At 39.9% G+C, this 19,703-nt stretch overlaps 1 protein-coding gene across 5 annotated transcripts in view; it reads left to right on the top strand.

Moving 5' to 3' along the window:
• The window catches only part of sobpa (sine oculis binding protein homolog (Drosophila) a), a 46,352-nt gene that overhangs the window by 10,437 nt on the left and 16,212 nt on the right, over nt 1-19,703 (top strand). For 2 of the 5 annotated variants that reach the window (XM_067479361.1, XM_067479359.1), the window contains exons 2-5: nt 8,381-8,501; nt 8,881-9,090; nt 12,656-12,807; nt 14,292-14,315. In XM_067479361.1, the coding sequence (XP_067335462.1) occupies nt 8,381-8,501; nt 8,881-9,090; nt 12,656-12,807; nt 14,292-14,315 (507 nt within the window). The remainder of the gene's footprint in view (nt 1-8,380; nt 8,502-8,880; nt 9,091-12,655; nt 12,808-14,291; nt 14,316-19,703) is intronic. The other 3 variants (XM_067479362.1, XM_067479360.1, XM_067479363.1) reach the window with 2 other exon arrangements.

Below are 19,703 nucleotides of genomic sequence, written 5' to 3'. Positions count from 1 at the left end.
AGTACAAGACTGATCCCATCTGTCACCAAATGGCTCTGACACTCTCAGATAGCTCTTAGTAGGGTCATTGTTATGCTTCCTGTTCTTTTGGGTTGGGGCATAACCTTTGGTTAACTCAGTCAGTGGCTTGACAATAGAGGCATAGTTGGCTATAAACCTCCGATAATACCCACAAAATCCCAAAAATGATTTTAGGGTCCTCAGGTCAATAGGCTGTGGCCAGTTAGTAACAGCCTCAATCTTCGCTGGATCGGGTGATACACCATCTGCAGACACAACATGTCCAAGATATTTCACCTTTGACTGACAAAACTGACATTTATCGAGAGATATTTTCATTCCAGCCTCCTCAAGTCGGTCAAGAACTTTGAGAAGTCTCTCCTCATGTTCCTCTAAAGTCTTTCCAAAGACAATCAGGTCATCAAAGTAAACAAGAACTTGGAGCAAGTTCATGTCACCAACTGTTTTTTCCATTAATCGTTGGAAAGTAGCAGGGGCTCCAGTAATGCCCTGTGGCATTCGTTCAAACTGAAAGAACCCTAGGGGGCAGATGAATGCCGTCTTCTCCTTGTCTTCCTCAGCCATGGCTATTTGATAATAGCCACTTCTCAAGTCAAGAACAGAGAACCACTTGCTTCCAGACAAAGAGTCCAGTACATCATCAATGCAAGGTGTAGTGTACTGATCAGGCACTGTACGGCCGTTCAGTAGTCGGTAATCAATACACATCCTTATGGTCCCATTTTTCTTTCTGACGATGACTATCGGTGAAGCATAGGGGCTGCGAGACTCTTTAATAATACCAGCACATAGGAGCTCTTGGAGGTGCTTTCTCACATCCTCGATGTCTGCTGGAGTCAGGCGGCGAGAACGCTGTCGGAAGGGTCTGGGGTCAGACAGTCGAATAGTGTGTTCCACCCCTTTAGCTAATCCTACATCCCATTCAGTCAGAGAAAAGACATTTGTTCTTTGGGACAGCTTCTGCTTCAGCCTCTCCTTCCACTCCTCTGAAACTGGTGAGTCTCCAAAATTAATCATGCTGACATCAAAACCTACTGGTGGTGTCTTCTCAAGTGGAACAGCTGTGACACTCTCAGTGAGATACATATGTGCCATAATTGTTCCTTCTGGTATGGTTGTCTCTTTTAAGGATTGGTTTTGGACCAGGATTCTGAAGTTGTTAACATTAATGGCATGACCTGGCACAACCATGGGCTGCAATAGCATACTGGCTGGGAGTTGGGCTGAGGGGGATGAATCAACCATAAGGATTTCTTTACCAACTGGCTGATTAAAGTCAACTTTACAGACAATTTGCTGATCTTCACCTGGGTGTAGAGTCAAAGGACCAGGGCCTTGCCAGGTCACAACCCCAACATTGTCATCTGCATCAGTATCAGCAATTTCACCTACACTGTCTGCTTGTATTCCTAGTGTCTGTGTGATGTCCAAGCCATTGTCTCTGCATTGTTTCACTAAACTTCTGACATGACTGGTATTGGTTCCAACAATAACAGGGGTCTGTTCTGTAGTCCGTGGACTAGGGCAGATAAGTGCCAGAACAGTTATAGTTTTACAACTGCCAGTGACTTTGGCTGGATACTCAAGGTCCACTACAACATATCCACGGTACGGGTAGCTGTCTTCAGATTCACTCAAACCCCAGAGAGCCAATCCAGCCACAGGATGTACTGGAACATCACACAGGTGCTCTTGATACCATGACTCAAAGATGATAGTAACCTGAGAGCCACTGTCAAACAGAGCGTCACAGAGATGCCCATTAACTTTTAACTGTACTATGCTGGGTGGGCCAATCAGTCCTTCAGGTAGGCTTGCATGTTCTGGTGTTATCACCAGGCCCTTCTTGACACTGCAGTTTCTATCATCGCTTGGCAGGTTTGTAGATGGCTGAATTCCTTTAGACACTTTAAGGGCTTGAATCAGTCTTTTAATAACTTTGCTTTGATTCTCTTGATTGTGACACCTTGCTGCAAAATGTCCATTTTCTCCACACCGGTAGCAAAACTGCTCCTCAGATGGTCTTGAGGTTCTGGTGGGAAGATTGACTACTTTGGGGGCAACTTCTACTGTTGAAGCAATAGCTGGGCTGACTGGACTATCTGCTGTTGTGACCTTCTTACTGAGCTTAAGCTGTAATCTTTTTACTTGTTTTTGTAAAGCTCTGAGCTCACTGTCTTGATCGTTTTCCCCTGCTGAGGGTGGGGCTGGAAGCCTACTATCACTGTTGTTTTGGGTTTCTGCTGGTGGAACAACAACAGATGCAACAATAGACTTGAGCTCTTTGATTTCAGCTTTAAGGCTTTGGATCTCTGTTTGTTTTACATCAGCAGTCTGTCTTGTGTTTATATGATGTACAGAAGTGCTAATTTTCCTTCGTGAAGCCTCATATTCCTCTTCAGCACGTATTTCACTCAAGAGTTGTAAGAAAGTGGGTGGATCCGTCTTTCTTTCCCTTAAACGCAGCTGGATCAACATTAGGTCAGCAGCAACTGCCCCTCTCAGTAGTTGTTCCAATCGAGCTCTATTCATGTTACTGTGAGGAAGACCTCCTCTCTTAACAACCTTGGAGAGAGCGAGCTCCAACCGTCTGAGAAAATCTGACAGCTTCTCTTTAGGCTGTTGCTGCATCAGCCGAAAAGCAAAGTACAGATCATCACCTGATTCTGCTGTCCCAAAGGCACTTTCGATTGCCTCTAAGTACTTTGCAGGGCTAGCATCAGGATTACTGACTCGTACGACCTTAGCTATTTCTAGTGCTGGACCCTTTAAGCTTTCCATCAGCCTGCGTTTTTTCTCTCTATCTGTACATTCACTCTCCTCTACCATGAGCCAGGCTTGCTCCAGCCAATGATCAAGCTGCTCTTCACCTGATGGAACAGGATGTGTTCCTGAGAAGATGCGCAGTCTGCGATATCCACCTTCAGACAGAGGTTTATTAGCTTTTTCCAAAATATCACCAAAAGCTTGTAGCACTAAATCAGCTGTACTTGCAGACGGCTGTCCACCTGGGAGTAGAGCTCTAATGTCCTTCATTGTTTTCCCTTCAGCCTGCAAAAGCAATTTTAATTTGCTCTGAAAGTTTTCTTCCACAGCTGGGGCGTTATCTATAGTCACTAATGTCCATGCTTCTCCACCTTCAGGAACGTGCACCTCAGGTGGAATACTTGCTACAGTTAGGGCTTCTTTACATTCACACAGAACCATAAGGCTGTTAAGTTCTTCATTAAAGATTCTTCCCCTTACTCTCACTCTACCCAGGCACTTGATGGTCTCAAGGGTCTCTTCAATACATGCTATTTCCACCTCTTTTGGGACAATTACTAATAGCCCATGAGCCTCATCTAAACCTTCACCTTTGCACCATCTTTTCAGCTCAGAAACTAGGTCAGGGTTATCTGCCATGGTTTTGGATTAATATTCAAATCTGTATTTATTCCTACTAAATACCCAAGACTAATCCCAGCGGTGCCTCCATTTATGTAGCCCGTCTACTCTCTTTTAGGTGTATGAGGGGCCCTGAGTTCTTTTACTTAGCTCTAAACACAATTTTAATTACTTTAATATTTTTTATAGTCTTGAGTTTCACCTGTAAAAGCAGATTATTACTAACTTCAAATACACTAGTTTACTCCCCTTTAAAAAACCTTTTTAGAACTATCTGAAATTATTGAAGCAATAACATCACAAACAGTTATAGTTTAAACTTAAATCCCTATTTAATTGAAAAGTAAAAATAAAAAGATATATAAATATATATAATAACTTAAAATGTTTGCATTCCTTATTCACAAATAAAATATATTCTCAAATATATGCCACAGTATCAAAGCAAAAAAAAATACATTTACCCTTCAAGGCTGTTTAACCTGAGTCACAGATGTTTAACTGTCCTTTTATCAAAAACTCAATTAATTAATAAAACCAAAAAATAGTTGCAGGCCTGAGTCGGTGCTCGGGGGCGTTGTGACCAAAAACTCAGTGGCCGCTTCACTCCAACTAGAGCAACAAACAAAATAAAATGTGATACCTTTTTCACAGGTGAGGAATATATCCAACCAATCCTGCGACTCCTTCTGTCCTTGTCTCCGAGTCAGACGTCTGTAGAGCTGTAGAGCCTGTCCAAAGGTGTCTCTGTCCTCCAAATCAGCAACAGTTCAACACGACACGTGTAGCTGGGTTAGCTTGGTTAGCTAGCTGCCTCCCTCGGTCGACGCTGTTACTACTCCTCATCGAATTGATGAGCAGGTCCTCTCCTGACAAACACTTCGTATGTCTCGTTGAAATACTTAGTCCATCAGAAAAAACTATACACTTACAGATTATCGAGGTGACAATCTAAAACTGTTACCACAGGTTACTAGCGTACAGCTTCAAACTTTTTCCTTTCAATTAACTCGTTAGCTCGTTAACATCCTCTCGCTCTCTCTACTGATCACGTTCTCAGCGCATGTTCACATTCACTTCCGTTAACAAAATAAAATCCTACGTTATCACCTCAAATAGATACCACATACAACAAAACATTTGGAACATTTTAACCCATGAATTCAACATTTTATATCAGAAACATTTTACAACCAATATAACAAAATATACAATTTGACCCAGTTTTACTTATTCATCTGTGCATTTGTAAATAATTATTTATCTAACAAACTTTATTTATTTATCTATTTAAATCACTTAATATATTTTAAATATTTAAATTTATCACTGGGCTACACATATGTCTGACTTTTATGTTCAGCAAGTTCCAGATATTTGCACGTATGTATTTGCATGCTGTGCACCGAACCGCTTCCTGCAGACACAGTACTTGTTTCATCACCACAACAGGGTGCTTTGACTTCACCTGTCACTGACTTGAACAGTGCCCTGCACCTTTGTGCCACATCTGCCCAGTGACCACCCCACCACAGTGGTATTTCATGACCGACAGATCAATAACTCCTGTCATTCTTCATTGGGGTCCTTCTTCAAACTGTGGCACATTCACCTCTGCACAATGGCACAAACACGATGCTCTGTTTGAACAAAGCAACACAGAGACAAAATTAATCATAGAGCAGCGCTACTACTGTCAGACACAAATACAGCACATCAGGAATTTCTCTCTAAAATGCTTAGAAATGCAGGGAATGTCCTGATGAAGCAGTAGAAAATCTGCCAATCTCGCTTCTATACTGTGTCACACAGTCTCAAATATGCAAAGAGATACTTTTGCCTCAGTCTACACAAGCATGTGTATATGAATGTGTATGTGTGGGCTCAGTCCCACTTGTATCTTCCATACTATAATACCACTGTAAGCAATATCCAAAGCCAGCTTTATACTGATGCTTTGTTAATTGATTGTATATCAAGTAATTGAGTCAGTGGACCAACCTGTTGTCTGCCTGTAGACACAGAGAGGCTCTAACCTCAGTGTTCACAAATGGATTTTAAGACCTTTTAATCTTAGATTTTTAGACATGGGAATTTATTGTGAAAGTTCTCCAGAAAACATCACAACTCAGCTTAGAACTTGTTCATTTGCTCCATTTGTTCACACCATATTCACCTTATCAGATTTGGTTAGTTTTCCACACACAGAAAAAATAGTTTTCTAACTTCTTTTCTTTGAAATATGGCATCCATCCATTTATTATCTCAAACTGATTATCCTGTTCAGGATCAGTGGGGGCTGGAGGCTATCACACCTGTCAATTTGGCGAGAGGCAGGGTCCACCCGGGACAGGTCTGCAGTCTATCTCAGGACCGACACATAGGGACATACACAGACAGACAACCATTCACGCTCACATTCACACCTGCAGGCAATTTAGAGTCACCAATAAACCTAACATGCATTTATTTGGAGTGTGGAAGGAAACAGTAGTACCTGAAGGAAACCCAGAGAAGAATGGGGAGAACAGGGAGTCCACACGACAGCCAGGGATTCCAACCAAACTTCTAGCTGTGAGGCGGCAGAGCTAACCATTCAATCATTGTGCTGCTCTCAAATAAGACTTCAGTTTTCAGTTGTTTTATAGCATCAGGGGCTTTTGCTTTGGTTTCGCTCCACAGAGGAGGCAGAAATATTGGAGTCATGTTTGTATACCGTATTTCACTGTTAAATGTTGATCAGCTAAGAGCCCCCACCCCCAACATTTTATCGGCAGGAGTTAGTAATTGACATTTAACTGCTTGACGTAGTGATGACTGGTGGCTGATGCCTTGATGAGACAGTGTACAGGGTAGACTGGCACTGGCAATAAAATAATGCCCTGACTTGTGTCTTGTCAGTTTGATCTGCACCAGTGGCAAGGTGAGTCATCTAGTGCTGCACAGCACAATGTGTTTGTCCTTGCAAACCTGTGATGTGATTCTATAAGCCACTGTTGTGCACTAATTATGGCCCAGACCTAAAGAAAAATTAGTCCAAATATAGTCTGTAAGTGTTTATTGTACTGAGGGAAAAAAAAAAAGAACAGAAGACCAGTCTTTTCACTAAGCTGATCACTTAGTGACCTGTGACTAATACTTTATCACACAGACTAAATAATTAGAGCTGATTCATCTCCAGTCTCCCAGTGGTTTCATTCCAGAATGAACAATTTCCTCTGTGTTTTACATGATAGCTTAAACATTTACCATAGTTTAGGGTTCAGTGAATAGATGCTTCTGGGAATGTTCCAGCTGAGCGCGGTATGGTGATAATGGGCTGTATGCATTAGCAGGGTTATGGTTTTGTTTTGAGTACAGTGTTTACTGACTGTGTTGTGAGAGGCTGTAATGGAGGAAATGCTTAATGTTTCACCTGCACAGAGTTTTATTATTATTGTTATTATTTTGCATATGTGCACTAACTTTCTGCTTTACACCCTTCATTAGTTTGCTGCTGGAGAATGCTAGGGCTGCTCTACCCAACAATACATGGCATATACGGTTTACTGGATTTTATATCCTGAATTACAATGTGTGATTATTTATAGCTCAGTGATGACTGCATTAATATCTCCACTTTGTTGTGATTTGTGCACTCTCCTGTTTTATGCCAAATATGAAGTTAATATTGCAGGCAATTAGCTCACAGATTGGAAATAGGGGTTAAATAGGGAGCTTTTTGAGGTGCTGGAGGGCTAGGTTATATTTCCAGCTGTTTCCCTCAGCTAAGCTAAGCACATTCTGCCTCCAGGTTTTATCCCCTTAACAGTATTTTATGCTGTACTGGTAAACAATGTTCAAAGATAGCAAATATGTCTGGGAGACTGTAGTGGAAATGTGTACACAATAATGGTCAGTGAGATAATTTGCATTGAGTTTTGAGGTTAAATTCTTCACTCAGATTTAAGATTATATAGTCAGTGTGGTGTAAGACTAACAACCTTTAGCCTACACGTATATTAGAGCAAACAAAATGAGAAAACAAATAGTGTATGCCATGAGGATTTCCTCTCAGTCGGCTTCTGTTGGGCGTTGAGACTCAATGAGAATGCTAACTATACCATATTATAAAAACCAATCCATCAAAACACATCACATAAAGGGAAAAAATCTCAGTTCCCACAAAACAGAAAAATACTATATATAACCTTATGTATATAACAAGAGCCAAGATAGGAAAATCTTAATATTTTGTTTAGTTTGGTTGGGTTCCTCAGCTTTTGGTGAAATTAATGAGGTCCCTTTTTATCGATTTATGAAAAAATTTAGCCTATCCAAGAATGTATAACTCAATAAATACATAAAACTTTACGAAAGAGGAATGCTTTAAAATATCGCTAACAGCATCAAAAGTCATGAGTCAAACCCTTAGCTCTGCTGTTACTGTGTATTTACTGTGTTGTCTTGTGTTTTTCTCTGTATAATAGGTGCCATTAGTTGATCTGGATGCAGACTCCACTGTTTGGCGGCAGGCCCCAATTAGGTTCACCTGTGCTTATGAGTTAGACCTGGTAGGAAAACCAACGCAATGGTTTTCTCCGGGCAGATATTTACATTTTATGTGGAATCACAATATTTCTGCATAATTAGTAGAAACAAATGTGGTATTGTGAGCAAATCGAAGGAGTTGCTGTTGAAGTCAAGGTCACAGGAGAAGCACAGCGGATGCAACAGAGTTGCTCTTAAAATAAGTGACCTCAAATATTATAATGTGAGCTTGTGAGCTTCACTGTAAAAATATCAAAAATTTCCAAAGGTTACTCACCTTTAGTTTGCTAATTTTCATTTAGGACATCACTGCTTATCACGACTCTGGTTATATTCACAATTAAAGTATATTGTTGTCTGCTATTTATGTTTATTAATTTTTATTTTTACCCTTGAGTTGTGCCTGTATGTAGACTTCACTGGCCGACTGTTTGTGTTGCAGAGTTTTGCAGAGAACACCATGAATGAGCTGCTGGGCTGGTACGGCTATGACAAGGTGGAGCTGAGAGACTCTGATAACCTAGAGATCGGGGAGACGCCACAGCACATCTCTGTCCTCAAAGGTAAGGAACTGTAACACACAGTGTGGGAAAGATAATGAAACTAAGAAATAATTGATGCCATTTTTTTGTCAGAGATTTGCATATGTTTGTTTTCATCCTTCATTAGAATTTATTAGTTGAACCTGTTTAGTGAACATGTAATCTTATGAATACGTGCATAACACTGTCGTTTCAAGGATTTTAAACATACTGTAAATTGGTCTGAGCTCACATTACAAAGCAGACATGCAACATACATCACTTGTACCTCTAGTCTACTGAAAAGTGACCCACTCAGTCAAATTTTAGGCCGCCTAGGCTGTTAAATCGTGGCAGGATTCGCAGTGCCACAGCATCTCATCAGTGGTTCAGTAATGCTGTATTTCGCTCTCCTGTCTAGAAAACTTGTTGCCAAAAATCCCAGCTTCCACAGAGAGCAGTGAAGGTTCTCCTGATCGAGCCAACAGCTCACAGTCTTTGCCAGCCTCCAGGAATGGAGTCACAGAGCCCACCGCCACCCCATCCACCTCCACGCCAAGCACCAAGGAACATGGCAACCTTCCCATCATAGTCCCCATGATCCCCCCGCCACTGATCAAGCCCCCTGCAGGTAGGGAGCACTGACACTATTTAAGACAGACACATGCAGGAGAGGAAATATTTTAGACTGACTGTTACAGGTCTTTGTTTGTGAGTAAACAATTCAACATGATGACTGCCAACATTTTAAATTTCAGCAAAGATCAAGGTCATTTTCCGCGCATTACTTATTGCTGAGGGATTAAACTGAATGCACAACCACAAAAAGCCAACTAGAAGTAATGTCCTTCCATCCACAGCTTTTCTGCAGACAGTTTACACTGTGCTGAAAGTATAAACTGACTTGATAATTCTCCAGCACTTTGCAAGAGAAGTGGGTGTTTATGCAACATGAAAATGTTCTGTTTTAACAATGGCTTGAATGCCTCCATATATCAGGCAGGGACTGGCCACTAATGAGCTAGCTACCTGCTGTACACCTTGTTTGCCTCCACCTGCCCAAGTGTCAATAGTGCCCCATCAACTCTCTGAGGTAATGTCCGTGTTCCTCGGCCAGACACAGGGCTTCATTATCCCTTGTGTCTGCTATAGCACAGGAGGTTGGTACGCCCCGGCGGAGGGAGCAAAGCGGTTTGGCATCACCCAAGAGGAGTCCCCGCTGGCCCTGCCTAGGTGGAGAAACAGATGGTGTGGTCCCACTTAAAGCCCAGCACCAACCCACCACACGGCCGACACCCCCTTCAACTCGCCGCGCACCCCCTACCCCCACACATACTCTGAATTATTCATGTGCCCCACAAAATCTGACAAAAGACCTTTTGAGGCGCAGGTACGGTGGATGATGGTGGCATTTAGTATGGAGGCCGCATTAATTACTGACATGACCCCCCCCGTGCAGATGTGTCTGTTTTCAGATGCGCTTGTTATGAGTTGCCAGCATGTGGGAAAGTGATAACAATACCATCTTGAGTTTGGATGAAAATGTTGAGATATTTCATGTCGGCCCTCAATCCCGTTCATTACAATTTGATACTTACATTTTTCCAAGGAATGTACAGAGCCTGAGGCACCGATTCATTCAGCTCAGAATGAAACAGTTTTTTTGTGTCTCTACTGCGGTGGGCAGCAATCCAGATAGACACAATAAAGTACAGGGATTATAGGAATGAGAACGCAGAGGACAGGAAAGACATAAAATATGCATGTTGGGTTCACTCGACTGTCTTTAGGTCACAAGGGAGATATTCTCTTAATTGTGAGTTAGTCTTTATTTAAAATCAGATGGTGCTGTAGATCCATTAAGCTCACCAAGAAGTGAAAAGCCTGGCCGGCTTGTGACTAGGAGGTGAGCAGGGGTGAAAGACTAATGGGCCTGTGTTTTTTCGCCCTCACACCCGCGTAGTCATAATGTGATAATTGGGAGATACTGAAGGGAATCTCAGAGGATCTCTCTCGTTGCAACAGCGACAGCACTAAAAGCCAGCAGCTCATCGCCAGCAGTCACAGTTTACCACAGAAAAGGCATTTCACTGTCAGGGGGGTCTGTTAAAATAATTTGTTGCCCGCAGTGACCACACAGCAGCACTGCAGCTACTGTGCAAAGCTGTAAATCATTAGGTTAAAGGAAGGCATTCGATTTGAAGCCGTTATTGTATTGAAGCCATGAATCTTAAGAGACTAGAGGGATTTGGTTGTACTCTTTTGGACTTCGTAAATCCACGATTATTATTTAGAATGCCTTCATAGAGCTCTTTCTTTGTAGGTAAAACTTAAGGCTGCCCTCCAACACAAATTATGTATTTCTACAAAGCATCATCAGAGTCCACTTATTGATAAATGTCCAACTTCCAGTAACATTCCCTGTGCACAAGCAAATATACACTCACAAGCATAAACATCAAACTCAGCAATATAGGCAAGATTGTTTTTTGTTTTTTTTTTACATTATATTGTATGTTATATTATGTATTTTCTTACCCCTATATACATTTACATTTAGCTTGATCTTTGGAATTCTCCTCATATTCATTTGTTTCATATTTCTAATTGCTTTCATTCCAAAGCCCTTAACTTAATGTCTTTTTTGTGTGAACTGCATTTGTGTCTTTGAAGTGAATATTTGTTTGTCACTGTCCTTGTAGGCTGCTGGGAAAATTGGTATATGTATTTATTTCTGGTTCTTCTCCCTCATGTTTTTTAATTTGGTTGTTTTTCTTCCCTTTCTCTGTCCCCAAAGTGCCCTTATCATGAATAATTTAGGTATTAAAAAAAGCGAGAGCCTAAAAACAAAATTAAACTGTGGTTTCCCATTTTCTTAAGTTCTTTTTCAGTTCATTTTCTTAAATGAATGGGTGGTGTTTCCTTTACATTAGATCATTTGAGATCAAGGTCGTGTATCTTGAGGAAAAAGTGTTAATATCGACAGTTTTCTTACTCTGATGTATTTTTCTGTGAAGTAAATTCCACCCATCTGATATTTTAACCCCTTTCAGACATGCACAGGAATTCCGACATTTTCCAGTCTTTCTCTGGGGTGGGTGTATGTGAACACAAACACCCAAGTCTCTCTGCTCTGACATTACCCGGACTTTACCCAGCCAGCTACCTAGTGCAAAGTCCGCATTATCTCCAGCCGACCTCATTTGTGAATAGGGGATTCTCCAGGTCCAGGTTTTGTCCACTTTCCTGCGAGTGCCACAAAACCGGGAAAATACAAACAACCCAAGGTGAAGAAATCATTCATTGGTACACACACAACAACAATGTCAAACTGGAAGGACGACGAAATTCATCGGTACTTCTGTCGTTAAGGGCAGACCCGGAACTTATCAAAACAAATACATGGAACAACACAAGATTAAAATTCTCTGTTCCACTGCTACAGTGATTACGCTCAATTGATGATGCACATTAGCAGAAAGACCAAACCTTCTGTCACATCCTCCTATGTCATCTTCAGCACCAACAGAATACATCCTTGTGTCCACTTCAGGCTCTCTAATCCCCACAGAGCACAGCCACAAATAGGCATCTTCCTGTGTCCCAGGCTTATCTGGTTCTGCTGCATTTACCCATGGCAGGGCTTCATTAAAAATCCTACAGTGGTTTCTGTGGGTTGAGTCTTGGGGAGATTTAACTAGCTCAGCAGCTGGGCTGAATCAGGGAACTTAATGGCTTTTGGGCCTTGTGTTTTTACACATAATAGCTGTTGCATGGGTGATGATGTTCACCACCATGGACTTACACTTAAAATCTCATAGATGTAAGTTATACTTGCTTGAGCATATTTTATAAACTGAATTAGAGTCACTTTAATTGCAAAGTGGTGTATATATATACAACAAGGTCATTACAGATCATTATCATAATTAAAGAACATTATGAGTTTTAAATAATACATCAAATCATTCTCTGCTGTTAATGATTATGTGAAACTATAGTTACATTTAGAATATTTTGTAAAAAAAAAGGTTCAAGTTAAAAAAAAGTATTTAGAATAATCCTTTAGGCCTAAGTGGGTTAAAGTCCCTGAAAAAAAGCAACATTGGGAAAGAACAGTTGTTTGTCCCTATTAAATTAACCCTGAACTTGCACTTCATCCCAGTTAACTTTTACCAATTGGTTGTTTTCTGTAGATGAAGATGCATCCAATGTGCAGATCATGTGCGCCTGGTGCCAGAAGGTTGGGGTCAAACGTTATTCTCTGAGCATGGGGAGTGAGCTGAAGAACTTCTGCAGTGAGAAGTGCTTCGCCGCCTGTCGTAGAGCCTATTTCAAGAGAAACAAGGTAAAACTCCTCGCTTATTATCAGTGATGTGTAGTTGTTTTATGTATCAAATGTTCTGACAACATGTGATCATCAGTGAGGCCAAGATAAAATATGAAATTGACAATGTACATTCAGAATATCATGATATACACGTATTCACCGTACTCATACTCACTGTTGATTTCTCAAAATGTTGTATTGTATATATATATATATTTAGACAAGTGCACAATTTGATGAAAGTTTGAGGCACCGTACAGTAGCTAGAACAACGTCGGTGTGCAGTTGTTTCAAAGTTAGGAAACTACAGCAATGTACTAAATAGGTAAAATGTATTAAACATATTAAAGCATATTAAACATGTTAAAACCATATTAAAGGATGAATTGGGAACTGAACACATGTACACATATGTTAATTTAATGTACAGTATACAGTCGTAGTGCCACCATCCTCACATCACAGGGCTTTTCACTTGTAGCCACAGGCTACCATACCAGCCTCATTTACCAGCATCGAGTTTTTGTCGATGGGGATTAATCAAGACATGGAAACAAAAAGTAAAATGTCCCATTATGTTACGTTACTTCCGAATCTTTGAGCTATAGTTTGTAACTTTTTCAAATTTCTTAGATTCAGATTCTAACCATTTAGAGAATATCAATAGACTTCTGCTTTCTTAGTACAATATGCAGCTTTTTATTTTATTGTAATTTGATCATGACTAATACCTGAAGGACTGTGCAGAGCATAGCATATGGTAGATCATAGCAGAGCAGGTGCAGGGAGAGTGGATTGACGTTAAAGCTCATGCCAGCACAACTTCAAATTGTAGCAACTGTAGCAATGTGGTCATCTTAGATAATTTTTAAAAAATCAAATCAAACCTCAGCTAATAATTATCCATACTAACGGGCAACCAAGATTTGTATGACTTACCTTGAAACTATGGTTTTCTAGTTGTTATGCCACCAAATACTTACACACGAAAGTAGTTGTTGTTAGTAGTGTTTATTTTTTGCATTAAAAAAATGCACAAAACCAATTATGTCTTATCAGGTCTGTTGAGATAGCAAAGTCTAGAAGCACAATTACTGTATCTGTCATATTGCCAAGAGCTGAAAGCCTGGAATATGGCTCAAAGAAAATGTTATGTCATCTGGCAATGTGCACTGTAATCTGCTCCTGACTTCTTAAAATTTTTATAATCTGTGAAGGAGGTTTATCTTATAGCTGGAGCAAGAAGCCTGCTAAATTCTCATTGGAGACATCAAAATGTCATTTTAACTAAAAATATCAACTTAAATACAAATTGCATAATGATTAAGATTAGATAAATCATAGATTGGACTATAAAAACATCTTTAGGCTATCATCGCCAAAGTGTCTTGGTCACCGTGATGCATGAGAGACAAGACAGCAACCATAAAAGTTATTATTGTTTGTATCATTTGCCCCCCGTCACTGTAGTTAAACAATCTCCTTTCTCTCTTGTACCAAAGCTGGGATATATAAGGAATTACGCTGTGAGTATAACATGTTTTACTCTCCTGCTTGTCTGTCCTGAAGTCAGTTATTCATCCAAACATAATCACTTTTAGAGCACTGCACTGGAGCAGGAAGTAGAGAGGGCTGCACTTAGACTATGTCTGTTCATTTCAGTCAGTTACTTTATATCCGATTCTTCTTTTTTTCTGACACTTCCCAAAGCATGAGAAGCAAGCTGAACTTATGTCTACTGTATTGTTGTACATAGTATGTTTTTCATTTTCAACCTTTAAGTGTTAGCCCATTTACTTTTATCTCAAGTTTCCAGTTTTCATGATGCTGAAATGTTGAAATGATGACAAACGATCTCTTTGTTCCTGGAGATGACAAGGCAGGTCTAACATGTTAAAGTCTTGTGTCAGAACGTGTGACACTTGCAAGAGCTGTAGCGCTTCACGTCAGATCAAAATGCAGCTTTTGAACTGGTTTTATTTTGATCTTTGAGTTCCAGAGCAGATCTGAAAAAAATAGATACAGGCCTATACCACTTGGCAAAGTTGTCAAGGTGGGATCATATTGGTCAGATAGCCTACGGTACCAGTCATGAAGGCTGAATGCATGACATCAAATGTAATGCTGTGAATATAGCTGACTATTTCTGTGGGCCTGCAGCTAACAAACAAAAAGCAGTGTGGAAAGTTTATATAAATACCAGGGCTGTCAAGTGATTAAAAATTGACTAATTGCATACTTTGTAATTAATTAGTCTAAATCAATCACATACATCCATTTTTGGTGTGAAAGTACTTAAAAAAAAAAACGAATTTCGGCAAATGAGTGACTCAATGAATAATTGACATAGACTTTAAAGTTTAAAGCCTCTTATTTCAGAATCAAAACAGGTTTTTGACTGTCAAAAATAGGATCAAATATGCTGAGGAAATAAAATCCAAAAATGCTTGTGCAAGAACAATGACAGACCTAAGTCCATCAGTTTCTCAGTCTTTCTTGACATTGTAATGATGGCCAATGTGTCATCATATAGACACTCTGGGTCAAAGGGCAGAACATAATTCTTTTTGTATTTCAGCTTATCCTGTAAGCTCAGCTGAGGTTGGGCAGTTTGGGGGTTCAGTCTCTTATACAAGGACACTTGTACAACATATATAGTAGGAGTTTGGCCTACAGCCAACTGGTAGCCACTCTACCATTTGAGCCCCTGCTCAGTCATTTAAAAGATTTATGTATTTCCTTTTATGAATTTCTACAATATCATGTATTGTATAATATCATAAATAAATGTATGCTCCTCCATTAATCCATCTAAGACTTTTGACAGAAATGTCAAAGCATGGCCTTACACTGCAGTGACAGCTTCTCTATCAATGTATCAAGTGTGGAAAAAGTTGAAAGTTGAACTTAAAAGCAGAGATAATACCTTAACGACAGTAAAAACCTTTACTATAAAACTTTACAGTAATGCTAAAATGTGAGTAAAATATTTCTAAATGTTGCAAGAATTTAGCAATGAGCCTGAAATAAGCAATTAGCCTAATACATCATAGCCAAGTATTTAGTTGCTGGATGTAATAATATTTTCTCCATTTTAGTCGCTCTGAAAAAACTGTGTACCCTTTGCTCACATTTCATTTACCTGTGTTTTTATCTTTAACAGTCATTTTCAAATAATTATGACATAACATCCCATAAATGCTATGTAATAGCTATATACATCTTAAATGTAAAAAAATAAAAATAAATATATTGAAAATATATATTGAACATATAATATATAGTAAATGTTACAAGGGTAGATTTTACATCTGTAATTGAGCTCTAATTATATGGCTAACACTGAACGGCTAACATAACAGTGCTAATTTAGTGTCAGAACTATTTCTTATTTATTATCATAAATACCACATTTAGTATTTTCTTTTTTGTTTAGAGAATTAGTTTCACCTGCTTTTTTGAGACTCAACACAGTTGACTCCAGCTGGGTGAACTCCTCTTAATTTGGAAAACAATGTTCTGGCTTTTTGTAGACAATTACCCATCAGGATTTCTCAGAAGTTGGCTAACATTGTGGAATAAAGTATCAGGTAGCAAAATTCTCTATAGTGATATTTTTGCTTATTGCAACTCTGTATTAGATATTTATAGTATGTCTAAACAGAGATTCATTAAACAAAATTATTTATTGATGTAATTAAACGTGTCATATGACCTCTTTAGGATTTGGGCACAGTGGTTTAGTAGACAGTTTAGTAGACATCATTCATAGTTTATAGAAATAATATAGACTTACATAGATTCCTGTTATTAGCCATTCAGCCATGTTGGCTGTTTCCCTTATTCATCAGCAGAATTCACATGCTCAGACATCACAAACACAGGAAAGGCCTGCTCCGCAACAACAGCTCAGATTCAGTATTTTGTCTGGCTCTTGCACATCCATGCAGGCCATTTGTGAAAGTGATACCCACATGTTTCTTTTCTCAGGCACCCACAAGGTTGGCCACAACAGCACAGCCTGCAGGCTTTCTTTTTTCCAACAGGAGAAAAAAAAATATTGTCATGGCTAAGAAAAAAAAAAAAAGTATCTCATGTCTGCGTGTGCTTTGGATAGAGGAGACATGGGGAGGAAGGGGGGAATTAGGGTGCAGGCAATAGCTCTGGCATTATGTTGCATGAAATAGCTTTATCTGCCTCATCCATGAAACCCAATCCCCTCCTTGGGTGACTATATGGCTGCGACTTTCTCACATCTCTGCATAACTCCACATTATGTTGTGTGTCCTTGTGTGTGGCAAAAGATGATTGATAGTTTTAACTCTGGCTGATCGCTTATGAAGCCGTTTACTGTTATGCCTTGAACTAACTCCAGGATTCGTTTGTATGGAAGGTACTGCTTCCTCACTACTCACACTACTCAATTATTCTGTCTGTCACCTCACTCTGCCTGCTCGCTTTCATTCTCTTTTTCACTGTCCACTATTGATTGAGAGACACAGCTTGGCTAATTCTTGTTTTATAATGCACTGCAAATAACCACCCCTGTGTATGTGTATTAGTGCATGGTGCAAAAGCCAGCTTGTGTGGAAAGATACCAACTCAAGGAAAAGTTCACTGAGACTTTTACTCGTACAGCAGCTAAAATCTTGGACAGTTTGGGGGATTAAAGACATGGAATTTAAATCTAGGGTGGAGTTTTGCTTTCAGCTGGAGGTAAAAGCTCCTCAACTGTCACGCTTTTACACGCAGCCATTTGGTTTCTCCCTCTATCTTACACCCACACATACAGCGATAAACATGCTTGCTGATTGGACACAGTGCGGAGATTAAGTTAGGCAATTAGCAGTGATGAATTACCCTCTGTGAGTGTGAAACATGGCAGCAGGTTAGTGGATCCTCTGTGTTTTCAATGAGTCAGTCAGCCTCATATGTATCGTCCACATGTTAGTTAGGAATTTGAAATGGTGCATGCAAGAGTCTGTAACGAATGTACCGCTTTGACAGCAACTGTGATAAAGTGTAGCTTGTTGTTGTTGAAATAGCTCCAGCAACCTGCTTTTCTCTGCAGTTTGGACACCCACTTCGGATGTCGTCACCCCAATAAATGGCTGTTATCAGTTGTCACTGCTTCCATAATTATGCTTCCGAAGGGGCAAACTGCACCCACCATCAGGTGAATATCCCTGACGCTGTCTGTCCCCGAAAGGCGACTACTAACAGCCCTTATAATTATGACAGAAGCAAACATCAGGTGTTGTTGGTGATATCATGAAGAGTGGCATAGTCAGATTAAGGTGGAAGTCAAGGTGGATAGGTGGAAAAACCAAACATAGGACTTCCCAGTAGTCACTGTCATTACTTTAGTAAATCTAAATATTAAACACAAACCATGCACTGTGTTTATTTTAACAATCACAGCTACGCTCCAGCAAATGATAAAGGCGTAATGAGGCCAAGAGGAAGTGGAGTAGGGCTCTAAAACATGCTGTATCTATGCTCCCAATGACAACTGATAACAGGTGTGCGTTGTGATTGGCTGACAGCAAGTCAGGTGTTTTGATTCGTGGTGAGTTTTAGACCAGTATGTTGTGGTTGGAAAGCAGCATGATGAATCATTTAAAATTTAAATAAACAGAAGGTAACATTGGTTTCTCTTGTGCTATACATGGAATGATTTATATTATTTGCTCATGGAAAGCAGAAAAACAGCACAGCATTTACCTTTTTCTTTATATACCACTATTATTATCTGTATATGTCTTTGTACTTGATATGAATATACACAACTGCATACTTATAATTTTTGTCTTCCACAACATTCCAAAAACAGTAAAGCAGGTATAGTTAGGAGACTCCAACTTGTTTTACAGTTCGTTTCTGCCACAGCGTAGAGCTTTTTGTTCACACCATGAAATTCCCCCCCGGAGAGCCCAGACCTCCATCAGTGTCTTTCCCCAGGAGCTTCCTCCAGGCACGAGGGGGCAGAGTGCTGCTTCATGTCAGCCCAGAAATGTCACATCATCTCAAACACAGACACACACACACACGCACACACACACATGTCTGTTCCATTACACACAGGCCCATGGTGCCTCCCTGCTCCTGAAGACGCTGCAATTTACTTTGCGTTCCATTGACTGTGCGTGCACACAAAGTGAATAAGAGAGAAGTGAGTGTCTGAGTGTGTATAAGTGTGTGTGCGTGTGTGTGTGTGTGTGTAACTGTGTCTTAAATGTGTATGAATGTGGTTGCTTGTGCAAATTTAGTGTGCATGATGAAGTGTGTAATGTGTATGTATATCGCAGCTCAGGCTCACTGGTGGTTAGGAAGCCTTGAGGCTTGCCTGACACAGCTTCAGGGCACAGAGAGGAAGGTGATTATCTCATAGCTGCCAGCCATTCAGCTCAAATAAAGACAGAAGTAACTCAGACTAACTAGGTGTTGAGACTGTAAAAGTGGAGCCACGCATACAAACTCACACGCCTTTGTGTCATTTCTTAAACTTGCAGGTGTGATAAACTTGCACAAAAAAGAACATTAGAGAATGTACTTCATTCACGAATTTTTAGACTTGTTTCATGATGCTTTCTTTAATCAAGAAAATACTTTTTTACAGTCTTATTAAGTTTTTGTTACGCTCTTGACATTTTACACAACACTATGGTCTTTTCATTATTCGCTCAAATGGTTTTACTATATAGATGAATATATTGCTGTAAAAAACATTCTAACATGCTCCAACCATTGAGTAATGATTATTCAAAAGAGCACTAAAACACAACATGTGTACAGCAAACACACATAATTTGCTTTGTCTAAATTAAAAAAGTGCCGGCTAAGGACAAAAATGCAAAGACCCGAAGATTAGATACTTGTTTCTATGCATTTGCGTAGGAACATGTTGCAGAGTT

The sequence above is a fragment of the Channa argus genome, chromosome 16 (assembly GCF_033026475.1).
Source record: "Channa argus isolate prfri chromosome 16, Channa argus male v1.0, whole genome shotgun sequence".
In the NCBI taxonomy this organism is placed as follows: Eukaryota; Metazoa; Chordata; class Actinopteri; order Anabantiformes; family Channidae; genus Channa; species Channa argus.
This window is presented reverse-complemented; position numbering and strand designations above follow the sequence as displayed.